Below are 27,922 nucleotides of genomic sequence, written 5' to 3' on the forward strand. Positions count from 1 at the left end.
TGCAATTCATGGGGTTGCAAAGAGTCGGATACGACTGAGCGACTGAACTGAACTGAAAACAAATCTTAATCTGATGCTTCAGAGCAAATCATCTCTAACTCTATGACCCAAAGGCAATCACTGATAACATACTAGCATGTTTTTTTCTATGCATTTTTTTTAACATAGTGAATTTGTACCATATATACAATTTCTCACTTTTTATTGAAAATTTTCTCTGGGCTATTTTGTAGACTACCAATATTTACCAAAGTTTTCTCTAACTGTTGGACATTTAGAATTTAACAGTAAGAGCAAGAGTTCTCAAGACATCCTACTGGTGGTTTGAATCTCACTGTGCTTTCTTGGAAAGGTCTTCTTTGTGCCTCACTTGCCTCATCTGTAAATGAGGATTATGCCTCACAGAATTGTTTTATTAAAGGAGTTAATTTAAGTTAAGCATTAAGAACAGTGCCTGACACAGCATTCACTCAAAAAGTTGTATCAATTTTAGGTAAAAGCATTAAGTCTATGGAGAACTACTGTGAAAGACTTCAAGATGGACCAAAAGATTACTAGCTGTTTTTCAAGGAACTTGAATCTTTGCCTACACACTTTTCAGGTAGAACCTGAAAAAAGAACCCCGAGCTTTTGTGTTGAGCTATTTTACAACTTTCCAAGTTATACATAAGTGATACAGACATGCACATTGTCCACACACATTTACCCATGCACATTTGTCTCATGGAAAACTGACTTCCCTTCTGTTGAAAAAAAACAAAAACCAGTTTTACATTTATTTATAAATTAATTATAAAAATCCTTGATTCACCTATTGTGATGCTTTCAATTCTCCTTTGAACTGGTAGAAAAATCTTACTGGTTTCATTGAGTAAATTCTTAAACAGGTCCTTTAACAGGTCCCATTCAGCCCAAACTCAGTAATTCAACCTAAGACTATGCAAAGATGTGAGAGTTGGACTGTGAAAAAAGCTGAACGCCAAAGAATTGATGCTTTTGAACTGTGGTGTTGGAGAAGACTTCTGAGAGTCCCATGGACTGCAAGGAGATCCAACCAGTCCATTCTAAAGGAGATTAGTCCTGGGTGTTCTTTGGAAGAAATGATCCTAAAGCTGAAACTCCAGTACTTTGGCCACCTCATGCGAAGAGTTGACTCACTGGAAAAGACTGATGCTGGGAGGGATTGGGGGCAGGATAAGGGGACGACAGAGGATGAGATGGCTGGATGGCATCACCGACTCGATGGACGTTGAGTTTGAGTGAACTCCAGGAATTGGTGAGTTGGTCCAACTCTTTGCGACCCCATGAATCACAGCATGCCAGGCCTCCCTGTCCATCACCAACTCCCGGAGTTCACTCAGACTCACGTCCATCGAGTCAGTGATGCCATCCAGCCATCTCATCCTCTGTCGTCCCCTTCTCCTCCTGCCCCCAATCCCTCCCAGCATCAGAGTCTTTTCCAATGAGTCAACTCTTCGCATGAGGTGGCCAAAGTACTGGAGTTTCAGCTTTAGCATCATTCCTTCCAAAGAACACCCAGGACTAATCTCCTTTAGAATGGACTGGTTGGATCTCCTTGCAGTCCATGAGACTCCCAAGAGTCTTCTCCAACACCACAGTTCAAAAGCATCAATTCTTCGGCACTCAGCCTTCTTCGCAGTCCAACTCTCACATCCATACATGACCACTGGAAAAACCATAGCCTTGACTAGAAGAACCTTTGTTGGCAAAGTAATGTTTCTGCTTTTAAATATGCTATTTAGGTTGGTCATAACTTTCCTTCCAAGGAGCGAGCGTCTTAATTTCATGGCTGCAGTCACCGTCTGCAATGATTTTGGAGCCCAAAAAAATAAAGTCTGACACTGTTAACTCTTTAATAGTAGTTTACACCTCTCCTGTACAATCTATTGTGTTTTGCCATCAACATTATTGAGCTTGGACTTACCTGGTGGTCCAGTCGTTAGGACTCCAAGCTCTCACTGCCAAGGGCCCAGGCTCAATCCCTGGTCAGGGAATTAACATCCCACTTGCAAGGTGTGGTTAAAAAAAAACAATTATCAACCTTTTACTAGCAAATTTAATTCAACTCTTCCAACAATTCAGTACCTACTATTAATACACAATGTCTAATGCTACATGCTGTGGTAAATATGAAGATAACTTATCATGTAAATTCATCCTCTGGGGACAAGGTAGTCTTTCAACCTTAAAATAGTACTTTCTGTTACCTAAATTCATCTTTGGGGATCAGAGGTACAGTCTTTCAACCTTAAGTGTGCTGTGGGTATTAAGAATATTAGCACTGATGTCAGTCTCAAGTTCCAGTCTTGACACCATTCTAACTTAGGAAGACTGCAAAAACTGCTTAATCTCTAGCTTTGTAAGGATACCCACAAATGTGGATATCCACAATGTGGATATATCAATGCACAAATGTGGATTGAGACTTGAAAAAGATATTACACATGAAAGCACTTGGCATAAAGTGTCACATACATTTTTGTTGTTGTTGTCATAGTTGATATACAATATTGGGGCACATACATTTTAAAACAATCTTTATTCAACTCTGAATAGAGAAGACCATCTGCCCACACCAGCCTTCCTACCCACACCACAGGGCCAGGACTGGCTAGAGAATGTTCCCTTCCACACAATTCTCAACTCACACACAATTCTAACAGGAGCATTTACTCAGAACTATCCAACTAGAGCAGTGTTCATCTTTCCCCCAGCTCTCATACCCAAATATACCACTTCATTTACTTAAATCACTGTTTAGGCCTCTCCTCTTCACCTAAAATTTTTTACACTTGCTCAGCTGGTATTGCTTCTCACCCAGCCACTCTTATCTTTAACATAGAAAACTTTCCTGTTTCATCTCCTCTGCCAAAATTCTATCTACTTCCTTACCGTCTGAAACCTGTTCCCTAAACACTTTCCCAGAAACAGTTAAAATTTCATTAGAAGTCCATCACAGGATTACCATGTACTCTTGTGACTCAGGGCCAGTTAAGAGCTGAATTTACCATGAAGCTCTTGAGACCTAAGCTTCAGGGTCCCTAACCTCCATGAGCTCCTTTCAAGTCTTACACTGTGTTCAACCGTTTCTGAAGTTTTCTAACATAACACTTTTTTGCTTTCCCTTCTATCTTCCTCTTCCCTTCTCTTGGAAATAACCCAGAACAGCCTTCTCCATGTTTATCAATCTCTAGACTTTAGGGATAAGATCTCACCCAGTCAGGGGAATGAGATCCCCAAACAGCAGATACTATTCATAACCTGAGAAAAACCAGTCAAGCCTATCTTGTCATAGTTCAGTTCAGGTTAGTCACTCAAGTCTTGTCTCTTTGTGACCCACCAGGCTCCGGTCTCTGAATTCTCCAGGCAGGAATACTGGAGTGGGTTGCCATTTCTTTCTCCAGGTTATTCAGTGACAATTCCATACCACCCACTGCAAGATCCCCAGGCAACAGCAAGCCCCAGAGGGAGCCCAGGATAGGCTCCTGTCAATTCCAGATGAACGCCTACTTCAGAGCTTAACACAAATGTCTAATAAGCATTTTAAATTCAATCTGCCTGAAACTCAACACTTTTTCTTCCCTAAACCAAGCTAACTTCTCAGTCCTGGCTCAAGAGTAACCCTTCCAGTTGCTTGGGCCAAAACCCTTAGAATCACTCTTGGTTCTCTCCCACACCTAATCCTTCAACAAATCCAGTCTTCCTCTTAAGAAGTCATTTTGACTTGTGTGTTAGTTGACTAGCTCAACTTTTATGCTGCCTATTCTGATAGACTTTTCTGTTAAACCTTGCCCACTAAAAGCTACTTTTGTTCCTAAGACCCATTTCACTTTTAATCACCTCACCCAAACACATTAGGAAATTTACAAGCTTTCTTGTAAACTGGTGAATTATCCCAAAAGCCAGGACTACTAAACACTAGGTAAATGCTCAGAGCAGATCTTAATGACAGCAACTACTCGAGTCCAATTTGTCTCAGGTTATATGCTGGATGCTGCTACATGTAGTGGGCACCCTAACAAAAAATGGCTTTTTTGCCGTATAAAGCTAAAACTGACACCGCAAGAGTTCAGCATGAATACTTTCGCATAAGTCAGGGAAAATAAATATTTTTAAGTTGAACCCTGAAAAGTAAATTTTTAAAAGATTTCACTCATAACTGAAGTTTTGAAAACTTTTATTTTATATACAAAGAGCTAGTATTTCCGCCTAAGGTTGGTGTGCTGGATGAGCCATCTGAGGAAGTTCAGTTAGTCCAACTGGGGGAAAAAAAAAAGAAAATTAATTAATTCAAAATGCCTTAAACATCACCATTTTATTCTCAGAAAGAAATGGTTCATTGTAGAATGAGGTTTAAACTGGAAATCTGACCCACCCAAACTAGTAATCCAGATCTAAATACCTTAAATAGTTATTGAACACCTACTACAAGCTGCTCCATGAATCTCAGCTTGATTTGTAACTCAATTTTTGTATTGGGATATCCACTTCTACCATCAAAGAAATTTCCCAGTAGAAAACATTGCTTCAGAAAATGATCCTTACCAAAAGCTCAAGACGGTCATTAAGTAGTAACTAATTACACAGCTAATATTTTGTTACTCATTGTGTGCCAGACACTGTTCTATGAGACATTCATAAACATAAATCGATTCATTTATTCTTAATCTCTGAGAAATGGGACACAAAACTGGCAGACTTGAGTCCATTCTCCCATCTGTGATACTGAGTTATTTCAGCTTCCATAACACTAAACATGTATTTCTTAGGTATTTGGTCAAAGTCAACAGTTTAAGCTTAAGATACTTTGTCACAGAAATCGCACATTAACAATTCATCTCCGCTATTACATTAACAAATTATACCCACGGTAACACTTCAACATAAGAACTTCTAATTTAAACAAATACGTTCTACTCAACATTGTTGCATTCTAATTACTAATAAAAAGGTAGTGACAAAATTTTATATCTCAAAGAGCCAGTTAGAAATTAATCAACTTAAATTAAAAAAAAAAAAACACTAACATTTAAGTGACTTTTAGGAGGCAAGAAACCGTCACGTATGTTTGCAATAACCCTACTATTCATTTTTCACAGGAAAAAACTTAACTTTGAGTGACTTGACCAAAGTCATAAGACTATTAAATGACAGACCTCTGAATCCTAAAAAGGTCTATCTGGCCCCAAACCTCAAGCTCATTCCACTACATGACCCTATTCAGTTATTTCAAGGCAGAGTTCAAGGCACGTATTTTGCCGAAAATTAACAAGATATGATTAGTGATCTAATGTTTCATTTTAGCGACTTCTGAAAAGTAATGTTTATCCAACATTACATATAGCAGTTAAAACTAATAGAAGTGGGTAAAAATGTATTAGAAAAACTACTTTTCCACGCCTTCACATCCCCCTCAATCCTATTAAGATGACTGCTGAGCCTCTCAACTGCGCTGTCCGCTACAAAGGAAGAGTCCTGCTAGCTGAAAGAGAAAAACTCAAACAGGAGACCATGGCGTCCGCCAGCGTACCTTAATGAAGCCGATGTCCTTCGCATACTGCCGGAAACACTGGCGGCACATATTGAGGCCGTATTTCCGGATCAGACCGTGCCGGTTTGAGCAGACTCGGCTGCAAAAAGAAACGGCGTTAATCGCTAGTGACAGAAAGTAAAGTACCGGCACTCCGGGGGGCCACCACTCGCACCGGAGGTCTCCACGGACCCATCTGAGGCCTGTAAATGGCGGCAGCCACCTCTCCGATTCCGTCTCCCCCCACGCGCCGCCCGTGGGCTCCACTACATTATATTTCAAGCAGTGTCGCGCCCCAAAGCAACCCTTCCAAACAACCACATTCTGTTTCTCACCAAGAGCGAGAACCCTGGCCGAATTTTCTCGGATGGCTCCAGTAGAGCTGCTGGTGACCCATGTTGCTTTCTCGGCTGCAACGAGGTAAAAGGAAGGACGGAGCGTACGCATGCGCTCTTCAAAATTTTAGGACAGCTTACCCAGAAGGCAGTACTGATAAATGGCGCGTGCGCAATGTGTCCACGGAGTCGCAGGGGCGGAAAGAGGCTTGCAAATATTCTAGGCGGGCCCAGCTGATGACGTCACCACACCTCAGCCTCAAGTGTTGTTTTGCGCAGGTTTGCGATCGCCGGGCGCGGTGGCGCGCGCCTGTAATCCCAGCTACTCGGGAGGCTGAGGCTGGAGGATCGCTTGAGCTCAGGAGTTCTGGGCTGCAGTGCGCTATGCCGATCGGGTGTCCGCACTAAGTTCGGCATCAATATGGTGACCTCCCGGGAGCGGGGGACCACCAGGTTGCCTAAGGAGGGGTGAACCGGCCCAGGTCGGAAACGGAGCAGGTCAAAACTCCCGTGCTGATCAGTAGTGGGATCGCGCCTGTGAATAGCCACTGTACTCCAGCCTGGGCAACATAGCGAGACCCTGTCTCTTTTGAGCCTCCAGGAAAGAATTTTGAACTTTTAAGAAATAAACGATGTAACTGTGGTCTCGTCGTCTGAACCTTTATACATTCTTCTAATTAAAAGTTTGCACTTGGAAAAAGGATTTTTTCCTGAACTCAGCACTGACACCTACTGGAATAAAATTGTAAAATAACTTAAAATCAACTGTAATAATTAGGAGTGGACGGTAGGAGTTGCTGTTTTGTTAGGCGACTTCTTTTTAATTGCCACACAGTTTCTAGAGACACCTACACTATTCTAGAAGAATGACAAGAGACAATGTCTTTAATATTTAAGTGTAGCTAGTTGAGTTTAAAGTAAGAAAAAGTATATAGCCAATGTGTGCTGCTTTGACTAGATGATTCGGTAATAAAACAACTTATGAAAACCAAATGCCATCCAATAAACTAGTGAAAGTTCAGTTCGGTTCAGTTCAGTCGCTCAGTCGTGTCCGACTCTTTGAGACCCCATGAATCGCAGCACGCCAGGCCTCCAACTCCCGGAGTTCACTCAGACTCACGTCCATCGAGTCCGTGATGCCATCCAGCCATCCCATTCTCGGTCGTCCCCTTCTCCTCCTGCCCTCAATCCCTCCCAGCATCAGAGTCTTTTCCAATGAGTCAACTCTTCGCATGAGGTGGCCAAAGTACTGGAGCTTCAGCTTTTAGCATCATTCCTTCCAAAGAAACCCCAGGGTTGATCTCCTTCAGAATGGACTGGTTGGATCTCCTTGCAGTTCAAGGGACTCTCAAGAGTCTTCTCCAACACCACAGTTCAAAAGCATCAATTCTTCGGCGCTCAGCCTTCTTCACAGTCCAGCTCTCACATCCATACATGACTACTGGAAAAACCATAGCCTTGACTGCTGCTGCTAAGTCACTTCAGTCGTGTCCGACTCTGTGCGACCCCAGAGATGGCAGCCCACCAGGCTCCCCCATCCCTGGGATTCTCCAGGCAAAAACACTGGAGTGGGTTGCCATTTCCCTCTCCAATGCATGAAAGTGAAAAGTGAAAGTGAAGTAGCCTTGACTAGACAGACCTTAGTCGGCAAAGTAAGGTCTCTGCTTTTGAATATGCTATCTACGTTGCTCATAACTTTTCTTCCAAGGAGTAAGCGTCTTTTAATTTCATGGCTGCCGTCACCATCTGCAGTGATTTTGGAGCCCAAAAAAATAGTCTGACACTGTCTCCACTGTTTCCCCATCTATTTCCCATGGAGTGATGGGACCAGATGCCATGCTCTTCGTTTTCTGAATGTTGAGCTTTAAGCCAACTTTTTCACTCTCCTCTTTTACTTTCATCAAGAGGCTTTTTAGTTCCTCTTCACTTTGCTGTCCCTAAAATCCACGTAGTCATTTATAATGTCTCTAAATAAACCTAAAATTATACATGGCTCTGATATCAAAGCTTTAACCAGATCTATAAAATGTACCACAGGGTGCAATAATGCAGGAAACTTTTACACATGAACTCTTTTACTAGAATTGAAATACCATACCTCTTGAAGATATATTCTTTCAGGTCTAGTGCCCCTCCCAACCTAAATTAGGCACTTTGTTACCTGATAAAGGAAGTAGTCAAGCCAGAGATTTAAAAAACTGATATGACCTGATCCTGCTCTCAGAACCAATGTATTAAGAAAAATAGAACTGTCTCAGAGCCCTTCCTTCCAGTTTCAGCTTCTTTGTTTTGTTTTCAGGTTCAACGTTCATGACTCTAAGTAGGTAGGACAATTGTATTCAATGATAGATGTACTCATAGAGCACAAGAAGAGCAAAGAAGAAAGAGATTAATTCCAGGGTGAGTTTCATTTGAGGGGCCTTTGAAATAGACCTTAAGTGAAGAGTGAGGTTTACACAGGCAGCAGGGAACATAGTGAGAGGACGACTTTGAGCCCAGAACTGGAGCTGGGAAAAGCTTAGGGAGGATAACAGCCCTGTGTAAGTAGAGAGGAGGATGCACAAAAGATCTAGTGACCGATGACTAATTAAAACTTAAAGTCTGACTGTAGAAGGTCCAATGTCGAGCTTCTACAGTTTGCCTGGATTTGTATCAGTCATCGATGTGTAGTTTACAAAATCCATATGCTTCTCAGAAGCTAATCAAACATTTCCCCGCCTATAGTCTCTCAGGCCTTTCCTAGTTGTTCTCCATAATTGTTAAAAGATGACAATGGTACTGAGATCAATTCCATAAATATTTTCAGTACTCTGCTATAAAATCCTCAAGGGAGCAGGGGAAAGATAAACAAGAAACAATTAATTACACTTGAACAATAACAATCTCTTATAGTTTAAAGTGTGTTGAACTATGGTGATATTCAACTAGTTCTTAATGTTTATTCTCGTCTTGAGAATTATTCTCCTTGATGGAGATATTACAAAACTGCAGTTGAAAAGTTGTACTTCCCACTCAGTCTTAAGATGATGTAGCACCATCTGTCTCCATCAATGGAATTATCAATTTCTTTTTCAATAAGAAAGCTGAGAATACCATTTTAAAAGTCCATTTTAGCCCAATATTTGTAAAGAGCTTTTAGCTTAATTCTATACTATTTTTACAAAATCCTATTACTCATTTGTATTTGGCTTTTAAATACTTCTTTTAGATTACATTTTCCCTGAATATAATACATACCAAGTAGTCTACGTTATGACCAACCTAGACAGCATATTAAAAAGCAGAGACATTACTTTGTCAACAAAGTTCCGTCTAGTCAAGGCTATGGTTTTCCCAGTGGTCATGTATGGATGTGAGAGTTGGACAATAAAGGAAGCTGAGCGCTGAAGAATTGATGCTTTTGAACTGTGGTGTTGGAGAAGACTCTTGAGAGTCCCTTGAACTGCAAGGAGGTCCAATCAGTCCATCCTAAAGGAGATCAGTCCTGGGTGTTCATTGGAAGGACTGATGCTAAAGCTGAAACTTCAATACTTTGGTCACCTCATGCAAAGAGTTGACTCATTGGAAAAGACTCTGATGCTGGGAGGGATTAGGGGCAGGAGGAGAAGGGGACAACAGAGGATGAGATGGCTGGATGGCATCACCGACTCAATGGACATAAGTTTGAGTGAACTCCGGGAGTTGGTGATAGACAGGGAGGCCTGGCGTGCTGCGATTCATGGGGTCTCAAAGAGTCGGACACGACTGAGCAACTGAACTGAACTGACTGACTGACTCTTTCTTAAATACAATGAAATTCAAAGAAAAAGAAAAAATGTGCCACTAATCTCCTAGCCCAGATAACCCCTATTAATATTTTGTTTCACCTGAGTATAGATATTATTTTTTAATTTAAGCACATTGGAATGATCTGCATGTTAAGACATCATTATGCAAGATATCACCTATTTTCCTCCTTAACTTAGTCTCACAATTATTTGTGATTCTGCATCCATAATTAAAGACTTACATCTCTATTGAGCTGTCTTCAATTTCAAAATATATATTGAATATATATATTAAAATGGGTATATATATATATATAAACATATATATGTTTATGATGCATTAAGCTCTGCATCATCAAAATTCAAATAGAAACAAGAGTTGCCATTTTTAGGCTATCAGAAGGACAAGTACAAAAAAAAAAAGATTGCTACTTCACACTGTTGAGGAATGTGAAAAAACAGATACTTTCTATGGGTATGAGTTGAATTGTTACAATTTCCATAGAAGGCAAATTGATAATATCCATCAAAAATTTAACAGATTTTTCTTTTATAAAATATCTCAACAGATATTGGTATTTTAATTAATTGTATACTGTAAAGCGGGCTTTCTGGTGGCTCAGACTGTAAAGAATCCACTGGCATTGCAGGAGACCTAGGTTCGATCCCTGGGTTGGGAAGATCCTCTGAAGGAGGGCATGGCAACCCACTCCAGTATTCTTGACTGGAGAATCCCCATGGACAGAGAACCCTGGCGGGCTACAGTCCGTGGGGTGGCAAAGAGTTGGACACGACTGAGCGACTAAGCACAGCACAGCATATACTGTAAAGCAAAACACAGATACATAAAGTATATTTTTAAAAGTAAGTTTTTATTCAACCCAGATCCCTGTTTCTCCAGTCTCTCTGTCCAAACTCACCTGTTACCAGTTTTGGAGAGGATCTTTAAAAAACAGTGTTATCTGTCTACTAGCTATGTATTCGTCCACTCAGAAGTGTATGTGTGTTATATCTATGTATATGTATAAATGTGTCCATATACACATTTGTACTTATCTTTATATATGTTTATTACTTCTCTTTTCATTTATACAAACAGAATACCATACCCAGTATTTTCACAAATAGGTCATAAAGCATCTTAGAAGAGTATAAAATCTATAAAGAAGTACCAAAAGTAGAAGATGAAATTAAATGGAAACATCTTTGAGCATTCTTTTGCATACTTAAAGTGTAGTCATATCTATATAGTATATCTATATTATAAAGTAGGTCTATAAAATCAAATTCTGGAAATGGGATTCAGAGACCAAAGAATATGAACTTTTAAATTTTTGATAGAGATTACCAGTTTGCCTTCTATGGATATTATAACAATTCAGCCTCATACCCATAGAATGTATCTGTTTTTCCACACTCCCCCAACAGTGTGAAGTAACAAACTTTTTTTATATTTGGCCTTCTAATAGCCTAAAGATGACAACTGTTCTTTCTATTTGAATTTTGATGATGCAGAGCATGTTTTCCTATGTTTATAAGACAGCCATGTATCTTTGTCAGATAATTTCTCCTTCCAGTCTACAGTCCACTTTCTTAATGTTTTACTGGGCTGTAGTTTGTGTATTTTTAAATGACTATATGAAAGAAAATTAGCCCTTTGATCATCATATTGGTTGCAAATAGTTTTAAAGTTTTTGTATCAAAATTTATAATTGATAGGTTTAAAATTTTTTTCCAGTGTTTTCTTGTAGTACTGTTATAATTTTGGTTTTCATTTTAAATCCTGAATCCACCCAAAAGTTATGTCTCTGTCCCCGATGAGTACAGGAGAATCCAGTTCTTTCCCTACCAAATGGCTAGCTACTTATTCTAACACAAGAAGAATTAACCAAATGCATATTAATCAGTAATCTTACTCTATTCTAGCACAATACAGGCTCTCATACATATTTGTTAAATGATATTCATTTACTCATTCATTTATTCTGCAAATATGCATTGAGTACCTACAATATGTGAACATTATGCTTGATCTTAAATACAACAGTAGTGACTCAAGAAGCTGTCCAGGAAGCTTGTAGTCTATTGGTGAAGACAGGCATTAAATAAGTAATCATATAGCAATTATTTTAGACAAGATAACCTAAGATTCCTCTTGCTGTGAACATCCAAACTTGCTAGAAGAAACATGGTACATTTTAAAATGCAGAGTTGAGCTCCATGGACTCTCAAAGATCACATACTAAGAAGTAACTGAAAATGACAAAGGCTGCTCTGGAGAGATTTGTCCAGCTAGTTTATAGGACCTGGATTCCAAAGAGAAAAAGAGGCAAGGCTTTGGGTAACTGTATTCAATTAAACTGCAGAGTGGAAATCCATGAAGGTTTCTTGGAAGAATTAAATACAGCATTTGAGACTTAAGTTCTAGTACTATTTGTTCTACCAGTGACTATCTGTGAAGTCACAGGCAAATTCCTTTACTCTTTTCAGCCTTCACTACTCTTGTGTAAAGTGAGAGAATTGAATTAGAATACTATAAACTGTGTTTCAAGGTAAGAGAAACCCAAGTAAGATGGTAGGCGCTAAGAGAGGGCATCAGAGGGCAGACAGACTGAAACCAAAATCACAGAAAACTAGCCAATCTGATCACATGGACCACAGCCTTGTCTAACTCAATGAAACTAAGCCATGCCGTGTAGGGCCACCCAAGGCAGATGGGTCATGGTGGAGAGGTCTGACAGAATATGGTCCACTGGAGAAGGGAATGGCAAACCACTTCAGTATTCTTGCCTTGAGAACCCCATGAACAGTGTGAAAAGGCAAAAAGACAGGACACTGAAAGATGAACTCCCCAGGTCAGTAGGTGCCCAAAATGCTACTGGAGATCAGTGGAGAAATAACTCCAGAAAGAATGAAGGGATGGAGCCAAAGCAAAAACAACACCCAGTTGTGGATGGGACTGATGATAGAAGCAAGGTCCAATGCTGTAAGAGCAATACTGCATAGGAACCTGGAATGTTAGGTCCATGAATCAAGGCAAATTAGAAGTGGTCAAACAGGAGGTGGCAAGAGTGAACGTTGACATTCTAGGAATCAGCGAACTAAAATGGACTGGAATGGGTAAATTTAACTCAGATGACCATTATATCTACTACTGTGGGCAGGAATCCCTTAGAAGAAATGGAGTAGCCATCATGGTCAACAAAAGAGTCCGAAATGCAGTGCTTGGATGCAATCTCAAAAACGACAGAATGATCTCTGTTTGTTGCCAAGGCAAACCATTCAATATCACAGTAATCCAAGTCTATGCCCCAACCAGTAATGCTGAAGAAGCTGAAGTTGAACAGTTCTGTGAAGACCTCCAAGACCTTTTAGAACTAAAAAGAACCAAAAAAGATGTCCTTTTCATTATAGGGGACTGGAATGCAAAGTAGGAAGTCAAGAAACACCTGGAGTAACAGGCAAATTTGGCCTTGGAGTACAGAATGAAGCAGGGCAAAGGCTAATAGAGTTTTGCAAAGAAAATGCACTGGTCATAGCATACACCCAACAACACAAGAGAAGACTCTACACATGGACGTCACCAGATGGTCAACACCAAAATCAGATTGACTATATTCTTTGCGCCCAAAGATGGAGAAACTCTATACAGTCAGCAAAAACAAGACCGGGAGCTGACTGTGGCTCAGATTATGAATTCCTTATTGCCAAATTCAGATGTAAATTGAAGAAAGTGGGGAAAACCACTAGACCATTCAGGTATGACCTAAATCAAATCCCTTATGATTATACAGTGGAAGTGAGAAATAGATTTAAGGGACTAGATCTGATAGACAGAGTGCCTGATGAACTATGGAATGAGGTTCATGACATCGTACAGGAAAGAGGGATCAAGATCATTCCCAAGGAAAAGAAATGCAATAAAGCAAAATGGCTGTCTGAGGAGGCCTCACAAATAGCTGTGAAAAGAAGAGAAGCAAAAAGCAAAGGAGAGAAGGAAAGATATACCCATTTGAATGTGGAGTTTCAAAGAATAGCAAGGAGAGATAAGAAAGCCTTCCTCAGCAATCAATGCAAAGAAATAAAGAAAACAATAGAATGGGAAAGACTAGAGATCTCTTCAAGAAAATTTAACATACCTAGGGAGAGTTGAACACAAATGAAGCGACTTAGCAGCAGCAGCAGCACCAGGGAACATTTCATGCAAAGATGGGCTCAATAAACGACAGAAATGGTATGGACCTAACAGAAGCAGAAGATATTCATTAAGAAAATATGGCAAGAATACACAGAAGAACTGGACAAAAAAGATCTTAACGACCCAGATAATCATGATGGTGTGATCACTCACCTAGAGCCAGACATCCTGGAATGTGAAGTCAAGTGGGCCTTAGGAAGCATCACTACGAACAAAGCTAGTGGAGGTGATGGAATTCCAGTTGAGCTATTTCAAATCCTAAAAGACGATGCTGTGAAAGTGCTGCACTCAATATGCCAGCAAATTTGGAAAACTCAGCAGGGGCCACAGGACTGGAAAAAGTCAGTTTTCATTCCAATCCCAAAGAAAGGCAATGCCAAAGAATGCTCAAACTACCACACAATTGCACTCATCTCAGACGCTAGCAAAGCAATTCTCAAAATTCTCCAAGCCAGGCTTCAGCAATACGTGAACTGTGAACTTCCAGATGTTCAAGCTGGTTTTAGAAAAGGCAGAGGAACCAGAGATCAAATTGCCTACATCTGCTGGATCATCGAAAAAGCAAGAGAGTTCCAGAAAAACATCTATTTCTGCTTTATTGACAATGCCAAAGCCTTTGACTGTGTGGATCACAATGAACTACGGATAATTCTGAAAGAGTTGGGAATACCAGACCACCTGACCTGCCTCTTGAGAAACCTGTATGCATATCAGGAAGCAAGTTACAGCTGGACATGGAACAACAGACTGGTCCAAATAGGAAAAGGAGTACATCAAGGCTGTATATTGTCACCCTGCTTATTTAACTTATATGCAGAGTACATCATGAGAAATGCTGGGCTGGAAGAAGCACAAGCTGGAATCAAGACTGCCGGGAGAAATATCAATAACCTCAGATATGCAGATGACACCACCCTTGTGGCAGAAAGCGAAGAAGAACTAAAAAGCCTCTTGATGAAAGTAAAAGAGGAGAGTGAAGAGTTGGCTTAAAGCTCAACATTCAGAAAACTAAGATCACGGCCATCTGGTCCCATTACTTCATGGCAAATAGATGGGGAAACAGTGGAAACAGTGGCTGACTTTATTTTGGGGGCTCCAAAATCACTGCCGGTGGTGATTGCAGCCATGAAATTAAAAGATGCTTACTCCTTGGAGGGAAAGTTATGACCAACCTAGACAGCATATTAAAAAGCAGAGACATTACTTTGTCAACAAAAGTCCGTCTAGTCAAGGCTATGGTTTTTCCAGTAGTCATGTATGGATGTGAGAGTTGGACTATAAAGAAAGCTGAGCGCCAAAGAATTGATGGTTTTGAACTGTGGTGCTGGACTCTTGAGAGTCCCTTGGACTGCAAGGAGATCCAACCAGTCCATCCTAAAAGAGATCAGTCCTGGGTGTTCATTGGAAGGACTGATGTTGAAGCTGAAACTGCAATACTTTGGCCACCTGATGCGAAGAGCTGGCTCATTTCAGAAGACCCTGATGCTGGGAAAAATTGAGGGCAGGAGGAGAAGGGGACAACAGAGGATGACATGGTTGGATGGCATCATCGACTCAATGGACATGAGTTTGGGTAAACTCCGGGAGTTGGTGATGGACAGGGAGGCCTGGCCTGCGGTTCATGGAGTCCCAAAGAGTCAGACAAGGAGTCGGAAAGGTCCGGAAGGTCTCTCCAAGTCTAAGATGCAGTCAAGTCAGTCACTCCATCCAATCCACTAGCGGTTGTAAACAGGGAATCTGTATAAAAGGAATTGGTGTTTAGTCTCTAAGTCTTGTCGGACTCTTGCGATCCCATGGACTGTAGCCCGCCAGGCTTCTCTGTCCATGGGATTTTTCAGGCAAGAATACTGGAGTGGGTTGCCAGTTCCCTCTCCATCATTTATCCAAAACAAATCAAGTCTTGGATAAATCCTGTCATATCAAGTTCCCTTCTGATGTGGCAATTGTCACCTCCAGGGCACCCAAAACAAAACACCAGCCTATCAGCGCCCCAGCTGGCAGTGGGCCCCTCGCAAGGCTGGATAGGCAAAAAGACTCCCCCCAAAACACAGGAACTACGGCCTTTCTTGGGAAACTCAAAGACCCCACGTGTGCGGGCAGCGTGTACACTGTCAGCAGTGGAAACTAGGACTCGGCCCCCAAGTATTACACTGGGGCCGTCAGCGCGCGCTCCTGGGAAAGGACGTGGCGCCCCCGCCGATCGCCGGGTTCGGGAGGCGCGAGCCGGATCCTCCGGCGGTCTGTGTCCGCGGTCCGCAGCCACAGTGTAGACTCGGTCCTGCACGGGAGAGGGGACCCCGTCCGCGCCCGCAGGACTCGTGGAGCCGCTGCTCGAAGAAACAGGGACGTCGGCACCGCGAGCCGGCAGGCAGATCCCCGGACAGCCCGCGCTCGAGGGCCCCGGCGGCGGCGCGGTGGGGCGGGAAAGGGGAAGTTTCAAAGCCGAGCAGTGGGAGCCGGTGGCTGGCGTCCCGGCGGGATGAAGCTGCACTGCGAGGTGGAGGTGGTCAGCCGGCACTTGCCGGCCTTGGGGCTGAGGAACCGGGGCAAGGGCGTCCGGGCGGTGTTGAGCCTCTGTCAGCAGGCGCCCAGGACTCCGCCGGGTCCCAGAGCTGGAGGCGAGCGGGGCGGCCGTCACCCCGCCTGCTTGTTCATTTCCACCCTGAAGGACAAGCGCGGGACCCGCTATGAGGTGCGTGGAGCCGGCGGGTCAGGGCTAGCAGCCAGGCGTTCTTGCCCTAAGCGCCCGACTGTTTGCCCAGCTGGACTCCGTCTTGGGGGTTCCCGACCGCCGGCCCCTGAACCCCACCATCACCCGGACCCTGGCGTCTCCCTACGGACCCGAAGGCGGAAAGATTTTAAGAGTCACTTCTTAAATTTTCTTGCCCATTTCTGCGACTTTATTGACAGCCTTGCTGTTTAGTAGTAGATGGCAACCCTGCCCCTTTAATGCCTTTGAAATTTCGGCATCAGTAGCATCAGCCCAGTTTGGGAGAACCGTAAAATGACTACACCTTGGTTCAGTAGATTCTGTTTCTCCCAGTTTCTTCGCTAAATTTGTTTGTTTTTAAGGCTTTGTGGGATGCGTCTAAGGTTGTTAGGCCAGATTGTGCTGTGCTCGGTCGCTTCAGTCGTGTCCGACTCATTGCGACCCCAGGGAATGCAGCCCGCCAGGCTCCTCTGTCCATGGGATTTTCCAGGCAAGAATACTGGAGTGGGTTGCCATTTCCTACTCCAGGGGATCTTCCCGATTAGTACAGTGGTAAAGCAGTGATGCCTGGGTTGCATCTTGATAATTTTATTAAAATTCTTGGCTACTGCATCTCTCGCTCTTTCTTAACTGTTTAATTTCCTAAGTTTTGATTTGTTAGGTACGGGGCTTTTTTGTATTTACATAACAGTAGTAAACCCTCTAGAAGTTGGAAATTGAATTTTCAAAGCACAAGTTTTATAAAATCCTTTTACCTTGATTCCCAGGCACGTTCTTTTGTGAAAATGACTAGAATACCCTTGTGCCTACTATAATAAAATTGAGGGGTGATTCATCACCCTCTGTTGCATCTAACTTTTGACTGGGTTTTATACAATTTGTGGGATTGTTTCCCTTAGTGTTGTATCTTCAGTAAATACTCTTAGTTGAGGAGTTATTGCTGTTTTATTCAGAGCCACGTAAATGTTTGTGTAAGTAGTTGAACGTCTAAATAATTCCTCTCTTCTGGTGGAATCAACTCATGTAATTTTTCGAATGGAAAGGACTTCTGTCACCAAATTTTAAAGATTAGAAAACTTAGGTGAGAAAAGCAAACTCATAACCAGAATTGGGTCTCCCTTTTTTCCCTGTTGACCTCCCTAAAACCTATCTTTTCATGCCCACCTTAGGTACTGTCTGTTTTAAGGGTCTGTTATGATCTCTCCTTTAAAACTTCCGCTGTGCTAAGGTCAGTAGCTGAAAATCCTAACGAAAATTTTATTGTAAACCACTAGTTGAAAACAGTGTGTGCAGGGTGCATTGCTGGATAGATACTATGGGAAATAAACCTGATTTAATCACTGTTTTTCCAAGACTAGAAAGGGAAAAACAGAAACCACCACTTACAAAGGTGGGCTGTAATTGCTGTAATAAAGGGAGAAGCAGAGTGGTATTATATAGTATAATATTAAAAATGAAATGAATTCCGATTCAAGTCTTTGAGAAAGTTTTGTGGAAGAAGTGGTGCCACAGGGCTTGGAACATAGTAGGTGTCAAGTAAACATTTATTTGATAAGGTGGTTTGGTTTTGGCCTTGAGGAGTAGGAATTAGTGCTGAGTGTGGAAGCACCTTGGGTCTCTTTCTTACAACCTTCTACTTCTCTGTCCCATGACGCTGACATCCATCTGACTGATTTCCAAATCTGTATCTTTTGCTAGTCCTCTCCCTTAATTTCCAACTTGAGCCAGCTACCTACTGGAAATCTCCATTTGGTTGTGTCACAGTATTTCAAACTCAGAATACCTCCAGATTAATTTTCCTTGCCACCCCTAACCCAGCGTTTCTGATAGTGTTCTGCAGCTCCTTTAAGTAAGATTCTGTCCCTCTCCAGGAACCTTAAAGGCTTTCCTTCCCCACATCCAACATATTATTGAATTCTTTCAGTTCTGCTTCCTGGGTAATTTTGTATTTTCATACCCCCTTCCATCCCAGGTGTAGCCTAAACCACCATTGTCCCTTGCCTGGCTGGTTTCTTAAAGGATCTCCTTACCTCTACCATTGTCTTTCCTCCATCCCATCGTCCCCTCTCCCAAAGTTCATTATTAAACTTTGTAGTTAAAGGGAACTTTTCAAAATGTAGATCTAACGGTAATATCCGCTGAATATTCATCTAATCTCCATCATCTAATCTCTGTTTACCTCTCTACACTCACCTGCCTCTTTTCACTGGATCTTCCAGCATACTGAACGTCTTTCACCTCCTCAGTTGCCAAACTCTCTTACCTTCAAGGCTTTGCACACTATTCCATTTTATTTATATACTACCTCCCTCTCCTTCCCTCAGTATCTTCACTTGCCTAACATCTTAATCCTTCATTTCTTACTCATTTCAGTTCTCTTTCATACCCCCAGACCACGTAAGAGTCCTTTCCGATATAAGGTCTTATAGCGGCCTGTACTTCCTTGTCTTAATATTTGTTATGCTTATAATTACTTGTTCAATAAACTTTCTCTCATGAAATTGGCAACTTGATAAGTGTAGTTACCGTGCTGGTCTTATTTACCACTGTTGTCCCAAGCCCCCTGTCATAGAGCCTGGTACATAGTGGCTTCTCAATAAATAGTTGTTAAAGTCTGCAGCAGAAGCAACATCAGTTATTAAAAATTATTGAGCAGCTATTATATATTAGTCCCTCCTCTGGCTCTGGGAAAATATTACTGAACAAAGGAGAGAAGATTCCTGCTTTCATCAAGTTTATATCTTGCGGGAGGCATGCCTACCCCAGGCTAGTAGACTGAAGTTAAGAAAGCAGGTAACTACTATTGGCAACTCTTACTACACCCAGAGTTAGAATGGGAGAGAGGAAGCATTCTCCTCAAACAAAGGGGATTCTGTTCTTGAGGAAGGAAGAGTTATTGGACAGGTAGAACAATTATATCTTACCCAAAGCTGGATAAGGAGTGTAAATACCCCCAAAAGCAATCAAACAAAAACCTTTAAATCTTAAAACCACAAAGCACCCAGATGTAAGGACTATAAGCCAAACTGAATCCTGGCAAAGTGGCATATTGCAGGTGTAATAAATACTGAATAACAGTACCTGATTTTGTCATTTTTCTCCCCCGCCCCCTCATTGGTTGCAAGCAGCTAAAGGAGAACATTGAACAGTTCTTCACCAAATTTGTGGATGAGGGGAAAGCCACTGTTCGGTTAAAGGAGCCTCCTGTGGATATCTGTCTCAGTAAGGTATGGTATTAATGCGTAGGTTGGTTTACTGTAAAGAGAATAGAAGCTGTATTAGAAGCCTGATCCACAGAGCTGAACAGAGATAGGCACTTGCAGGCATGTTTGAGAAAGTGATGGCAGCTTCCCTGGCTTGTTTATGTGGCCTTGAAAAGAGCAGAGTCAGTCTTAGAAAAGTTGCCCAGGATGAGAAGGAAAACTGATTTTGCTTCTATGCCCAAGATGGAGCCTCGGGGTGTTCTTAGAACTCTATAAGCAGGTGGCACAGGTCTGCATCTTGCCAGCTGAATCACAGGTGACAAATCTAAATTTGGTGTTAAAAAAATGGATAAAATACAATTAGAAACACTTTAGGGGATATTTTACTTACTATAATCATTTTTTAAAATATATAAACCATTAAGATAAAAAACTGTTTTCTTCTTTGCCTTATCTCGCTTTTTCCGTTTTTCCCTTCCCAGAGGGTAGGAGCTGTGATTTGTTCAACCTTGCATTTGCCTTTACCCTTGACCCCAAGTCAAGTGCTTTCTAAACATTTAAAGTTTAATAACTGTTTAAGCTGTTTTATTGAATGGAGGTGCTTTGTCCTACCTCCTCCTGTTCTGGTTTTTCATTTTCTCTTGCCAATCAGCCTGTCCTGCCATTGACTCCTTCTACCTACAAACAAGCTGAGAGTCCTACCAATTAGAATAGAAAAGACAAATTTCTGGAAAGTTGAGGCTAAAGCTGTTGGTTCCACTTTCTCAGTATCTCTTTTGACCTCTACTTTCACTAGTTTGGGCTTCCCTGGTGGCTCAGAGGGTAAAGCGTCTGCCTGCAATGCAGGAGATCTGGGTTCAATCCCTGGGTCAGGAAGATCCCCTGGAGAAGGAAATGGCAAACCACTCCAGTACTCTTGCCTGGAAAATCCCATGGACAGAGAAGCCTGGTAGACTACAGTCCACGGGATCGCAAAGAGTCAGACACGACTGAGCGACTTCACTTCACTTCACTTTCACTTCACTGGTTTATTCATAAAACACTGTCAAAGGTCAGTGATCTCTTCCTATCTGCTAATCACATTGCCATGATTACTCATCCCTTTTGAGCTCTGAAGATTTTGACACTGATGACCACTCCCTTCATAATAACTTTTCTTTCTTGCCACCTGTGGTAGGGCACTGTGCTGGTTTATCTTCAGTTTTCTTAGCCGCTCCTTTGTTTCCTGTTTCTTGGCAACCTTTTTTCTATCCTGGGAGTGAAGACTTTATTCCTATCCTCTGCCTGTTCTCTGCCATACATGCTTTCTGTTACCACAGCTCCCTTTGATGCGTGTAACTCCCAAGTATGTAACTCCCAAGTAGGTCCCTCTGCTGGACCTACTTAATCCAGGTCACCAGACTTTCCTCACTCCACTTCACTGTGTATATTGCTGCGAGAATAATATGTAGCTCTTGTTACATAATTCTCAACTCACAATCCTTCAGTGATTTCCCACAGCTTGATCATTCTGTCCTCCTTACCCTGGCATCAAGGGTACTCATTTATACTCTGTAGCCATACAGTATTTCTACTCTTTTACTCCTCTGCAAAGCTCCCACATTCTGTTTCCCAGACTTGCTGAAAGTTCGCTAATCCTTCATATATAAAGTTTTTGAAACTTCTAAAGTATCCAGCAAGTATTTTTATTGCTGACTTAATTCACATATCACTTTAATAGGGATTTCTCTGTCCAGCTGGAAGCGGTCTCTTGCTTTCGATGTGTTGTACAACTTTTTTCAGTAAGTGCTAAGTTACACCTGCCTTTTTTTATTTTTAAAAGTTTCTTGATATATACATATATAATTTTTACTTATTTTATTTTTGGCTGTGTTGAGAGTTGCCGTGCATGAGCATCTCATTGTAGTGACTTCTCTTGTGGAGCCCAGACTCTAGGTGAGTGGGTTTCAGTAGTTGTGACATGTGGGCTCAGTAGTACCTCTTGGACTTAGTTGCTCTGCGGCATGTGGGATCTTCCTGGTCCAGGGATTCGAACCCATGTACCCAGCATTGGCAGGCAGATTCTTATCCACTGCACCACTAGGGAAGTCCTTGGCCTTGCTTTTGACAGGGCTATTGCTTTTCGCAATTCCTAGTCTTTGTGAATAACCCCCCTGGGTATTTTGCACTGTACAACACTACTTCAGTCTGTCTCTGAGGCACTGGAGATTTGAGTCATTTCATCTTTTCATTTTCTTTTTGGTTACTAAGGTTAAAGTAACTTTTTAAAAAAATTTTATTGAATTATAGTTGATGGGTCAGTTCATCTTAAATCCAAGTCTTCAGTGGAATCTTCATGTTTTCCTGTTTTATTTTATGCTCATATGGTTCCCCCTGTGAACAGTTTTATTTATTTAACAGTTTCAACATAATTTTTTCAAAAACCTAATAAATTTTTGTATATGTAATTAAATTTAGTGAAAATAGAATACTGAAAAAAATTTAGTAATTTTCAATAAATAATTGCATGGTTTACATATACAACTTCACCACATTTGTTTAGGATGAATTAACATGCCTTTATTACCTAAAATGGAATTTATAATTGTACAACCTACTTTTACATCTTCAGGCCAATTCCAGCAGTCTAAAGAGTTTCCTTTCAGCTGTGCGACTGGCTCATAGAGGCTGTGATGTTGAGGCACCACTTTCAACCCTCACACCAGTGAAGACTTCAGAATTTGAAAAATTTAAAACTAAAATGGTTATCACATCCAAAAAGGACTATCCTCTAAGCAAGAACTTCCCCTATTCCCTGGAACATCTTCAGACTTCTTATTGTGGGCTTGTCCGGGTTGATATGCGTATGCTTTGCTTAAAAAACCTTCGAAAATTAGACTTGAGTCATAACCATATAAAAAAGCTTCCAGCTACAATTGGAGACCTCATCCACCTTCAAGAACTTAACCTGAATGATAACCACTTGGAATCATTTAGTGTAGCCTTGTGTCAGTCTACACTCCAGAAGTCACTTCAGAGTTTGGATATCAGCAAGAACAAAATTAAGGCACTCCCCGTGCAGTTTTGCCAGCTCCGAGAACTTACATATTTAAAACTTGATGATAATGAATTGATTCGCCTTCCTTTCAAGATGGGACAACTCAGGAACCTGCGGTTTTTGTCAGCAGCTCGAAATAAGCTTCCATTTTTGCCTAGTGAATTTAAAAATTTATCCCTTGAGTACTTGGATCTTTTTGGAAATACTTTTGAACAACCTAAAGTCCTTCCAGTTATACACCTGCAAATGCCATTAACTTTACTGGAATCTTCTGCACGAACCATATTATATAATAGGTAAGCCTTTGATAGCATCATGGTATCTTCATCATTCTCAAGAATTAAGTCTTTAACATAGCTGTTTATACTGTGCACAATCTGACCCTTTGCTCCAGTGGCCTTCTTTTAAAAAGAAATGACAAGTTATGGGTCTAGAAGAATGGGCATATGAATAAACACAGATAAACTTTATAGTGCTCATAGACACCCACTGAAACCCAAGCCAGTCTTCCCCCTTCATCATCCCTAGCTTAAGTGCTCTTATCCTAAAGCAGTGGTTCTCAGATTTTACTTCACATTAGAATTACCTAAGGAGCTTTAAAAAATTCTGATGGTTAGTCCCCACCCAAGACTTATTAAATCAGAATGCTTGGGAGTAGGACTGAGTTTTTTTTTTTTTTTTAACTATCCAGGTGTTTCTAATGTACAGATTAAGAGCCTTGGCTTACTTCTCAAATTTTAATATTCATCACATTCCTGGGAGTCTTGTTTAGCAGATTTTGTTTTAGAGGTCTGAAGTGGAGATCTGCTTTTTAAACTGCATTCAAGGTGAGGCTGCTAGTTCATGAGTTACACTTTGAATACTGAGGCTCTAACAGTAACTTGGGCTACCCTTGTGGCTTAGTTGGTAAAGAATCTGCCTGCAATGCAGAAGACCTGGGTTTGATTCCTGGGTTGGGAAAATTCCCTGGAGAAGGAAATGGCAACCCACTCCAGTATTCTTGCCTGGAGAATCCCATGAACAGAGGAGCCTGGCAGGGTACAGTCCATGGGGTCACAAGAGGCAGACACGACTTAGTTACTAAACCACCACCACCACCAAAAGTAACTAAGGGCTCATTATTGTTTTAACGTAGTGATCCTCGAAAGTTGAGGAATGTATCACCAATCATGCTTATTGTAACACAATACTTAACTAATGCAGACTGCTGGTCCCAACCCTCAGAGATTCTTATTCAGTAAATTTGTCATGGGGATGAAGAAACTGCATCTCTAACAAGTTCCAAGGAGATACTGATAATGCTGGTCAGGGGACCACACTTGGGGACTGCTGGTTTAAGGTAATGACTCTTAACTAGGAGTTTAAAATTCTCTCTTAAGTGACAGTACATGTAAGTGCCAAGAACAGTGCCTGGTTCTTAATAGGTCCCGATACTCACTGGATTTATAAATACATGTAATTTGCTTATTTGACAAATTAAAAATCATTAATTGTGTTATCATTAGTTGTAGAGGAACTTCTAAATAATATAGATGTGAAATACATACCTAGATCTGGTCATATGGGTCCTAGATTCTACCTCAGATCAACTAGTTCAGAATCTCCAGAGATGGGCCCCAACTGTGTGTCATATATTTTTTAAAGTCTCCAGAAGTGATACTCATGATTCAGGTTAAAACTGCTGATTTGAGAGAACTCTAAATGGTGTCTTTTGGCAATACTACTCCCAAGTGTCTTGTTCTTTGCTTTCTCTGAGACTTACATATGAAAAAAAAATAACATATTTATTCAATTTTGAAAATTATGTCCAAGTGAGAAATACTGTAAATGGTCATTGATGATTTGAAAGGATCATAAATTGGCTAGGATGACTCTGATCTTTACTGAAGTATAATTTTGCAAATTTCCAGCTCCCTTGGTTTAAGAATATAGATCCAAAGCCATGAGAACAATCTCTGCTATTTAGCTGTTGATAGATTGTCCTAACTACTGGTTACAAACATAAAGTTATAGTCTTAGAAAAATATGTGGGGACTTACATTGGGTAGAAAATATAGTTTTTAACTGTTTCGTGTTTTTCTTGGTCTATAACCAAGAGCCTGGAAAGTAAGTGGTTTTTTTTTTTTTTTTTTAAGTTACTTACACAAGTTAACAGATTAGTACATGTGGAAAAAATGAAAAATTGTAAACAAAGTCAATCCCATCCTTTAAGTAAGTAAGCCACTATTTTTTATTTGATGTGCACTTTTCTACTAGGGTTTTAAACACCAGTTTAGGGACTTCCTTGGAGGTCCAGTGGTTAAGATTGTACTTCCAGTGCAGGGGGCAGAGGTCAGGGCACTAAGATCCCACATGCTGTGTGGCAAAACAAAACAGCACCAGTTTAAATTATAATAGTAGGTTTTACTTGTTGCAAAAGATCTGAACACCTGTTAATGTGCCAGCCTACGTACTAGAGAAAGAAGAAAGAAAAGCGACACAAAGCATTTGGGCTATGATTATGTTCAGGGTGCAGGAGAGACCTGGGCACTAGGCTGGCAATCTCAAGAGATTGTCTCAGTGTTATGCAGGGTGAGAGCAATTGTATTGGGGGCCACTGAAGTTTTAATTTTAAGTAAGAGGGTGAATGACTTAATTTAAGCAGTTAGGAGCCTTGCTTACTTTAGTAAAGTAAAACTAATATCACAACATTTAAAAAATTTGTTTCACACAGTTTAGGATTCTCTTTTGAACACTTGATGCCTAGGAGTATATATGTATTTATTTAAATAAATGTTTCTTCACAGATAGAACTGAGAAATTCTCTCATTACCATTTTTAGGAATTGTATGAGAGAGCCGTGCATTTAAATTATGTTATACTGGTCATACAGTATAATTATATAAAGGACATGACTCTTTCCTTGTATTCAGTAGGTTATACTATTAAGTGGCAATACTAAAAGGTCACTACTTTATGGAGTAGTATAGATCCTCTTAGGCTTATGTCATATGCTGTTATTTAGTATATTTTTCCCATTTGTACCAGTTTGGAAAATAAAAACAATATACTGAATTAATAGATTAATTTTATTTTCTCATGGTTATAATTCAGTGTGTAATAATTGATGTCCTAATACATGAAGTTTTGAATCATTAAAAAATATCTTTAAAATATTTTTTTCCAATAGGATTCCATATGGCTCTCATATCATTCCTTTCCATCTTTGTCAAGATTTGGATACTGCAAAAACCTGTGTTTGTGGAAGATACAGTATAAGCAGTTTTATTCAAGGAACTACTACCATGAATCTACACTCTGTTGCTCACACTGTGGTCTTAGTAGATAATATGGGTGGTACTGAAGCACCTGTTATTTCTTACTTCTGTTCTCTAGCCTGTTATGTAAATTCTTGTGATATGCTCAAGTAATAGGTGATACCACAAAAAGAAATTCCATTTAGTCTCAGACTAATTTGGGATTCACTTATGGTTTAAATGTCAAATTGGAGAAAGGGCAGCTTTCCATGGATTTTGTATACTTGATTGAGGGGAAGAATGTGTGGTAGTCTAACATTTTCAATTGTTTGACTGTAAAATTTTAATTTCATTAAAACCTGGTTCATTTTATTGTGGTGGTAACTTTTATCAGTTTATCACACTTGTGTTGATTTTGGCCTAGTATTTCTGGTTGTGCTGCTGCTGCTGCTAAGTCACTTCAGTCGTGTCTAACTCTGTGCAACCCCATAGATGGCAGCCCACCAGGCTCCCCCGTCCCTGGGATTCTCCAGGCAAGAACACGAGTGGGTTGCCATTTCCTTCTCCAGTGCATGAAAGTGAAAAGTGAAAGTGAAGTCACTCAGTTGCCTCCGACTCCCAGCAACCCCATGGACTGCAGCCCACCAGGCTCCTCCGTCCATGGGATTTCCCAGGCAAGAGTACTGGTTGTGGGGTTATCTTTTAATGCTAAACAGATACTGATCCCAACCATTCTGTTCATAGAATTTTCTTAATAAATTTTTGTCTTGCATTTAAGTTAAATTGAGTTTCTGTATATAGAAAATATACTTTGGACTAATACAGTCTAAATTGTAGTGAAAATTTGTTCAATATGAAACTACATATGTTTTTAAACACTTGTGTTTTCAGGTGTATTTTTCTATATATGGAATTTTATATTCACCAGCCATAAAGTAGAAGTTGTTTTGGACACACAGACTTCAGCCTTTAAAAGTTTTATATTAACTACATAATCTTTGTTGTGGTTTTTAAGTTTTTCCATTTTTAGGGTTGGAATAAGGTTTTGGTGTTGGAGAGGAATAGGAGAAAATTGCTACTTTTTTACTGATTAAGTCTGTATTATATGAGAGCTGTTCTTTTTCTGTTGGTCGTTTTTTAAAATTGGAGTATAATTGCTTTAGTGTTGTTAGTTTCTGCTGTACAACACAGTGACTTAGCTGTCATTGTTGTGTGTGTGTCACTCGGTCCTGTCTGACTCTTTGCAACGTAGCCTGCCAGGCTCCTCCATCCATAGGAGTCTCGTATACATGTATCCCCTCACTCTTGAGCCTCCCACCGCCTCTAGGTCATCACAGAGCACCAACTTGAGCTCCTATGCTATACACCAACTTTTGGTCTTTAAAACGAAGAATTTTATAAGAATCTTAGGATTTTCTAAACCCATTACTGAGATATTGACCAAAAATATAAAATTTTAGTAACTTTCTTTAAAAACATGGTTCTTTAAAAAGTGATTAGGGGGACATATTTAAAAAGTAATTCAGTGCTTACCTGATTTTTACATATTCCTGTAGAGAATTATTTCATCAATAAATGCAGGTATAATAGTCTATGTTGGGAATAAGTGCTAATCATGTTATTCCTACACTCCAGCCCTTTGCATTCTTCCTCTCTACAAGCCATCTCCATGTAAGTATCTTAGCCTACTTAAAATTCATGTACAGAAAGCAGAATTTGTTCTCATAACCATACCCCTTCCCAATTTATTTTTCCTTTCACTCGATATTCAAACTCCTTTTTCTTTCTTGCCTGTGTTTACTAGACTCACTTCTTTCATTCTGATTTTACCTTTGCTTTATTCATAGTTGTTTTCCTCCTCAACCCTCCCCACAGTCAATTTGTA

General features: G+C 40.6%; 1 protein-coding gene across 1 annotated transcript; it reads left to right on the top strand.

The window, feature by feature from the left end:
- Positions 1-16,330: 16,330 nt before the first annotated feature.
- Positions 16,331-26,211, top strand: LRR1 (leucine rich repeat protein 1). Its single transcript, XM_052647202.1, has 4 exons — positions 16,331-16,543; positions 19,690-19,788; positions 22,376-23,097; positions 25,971-26,211. Exons 1-4 carry the CDS (start codon positions 16,331-16,333, stop codon positions 26,209-26,211), a joined length of 1,275 nt encoding a protein of 424 aa, XP_052503162.1.
- The last annotated feature ends 1,711 nt before the right edge of the window (positions 26,212-27,922 follow it).

The sequence above is a fragment of the Budorcas taxicolor genome, chromosome 10 (assembly GCF_023091745.1).
Source record: "Budorcas taxicolor isolate Tak-1 chromosome 10, Takin1.1, whole genome shotgun sequence".
NCBI classification, from domain to species: domain Eukaryota; kingdom Metazoa; phylum Chordata; class Mammalia; order Artiodactyla; family Bovidae; genus Budorcas; species Budorcas taxicolor.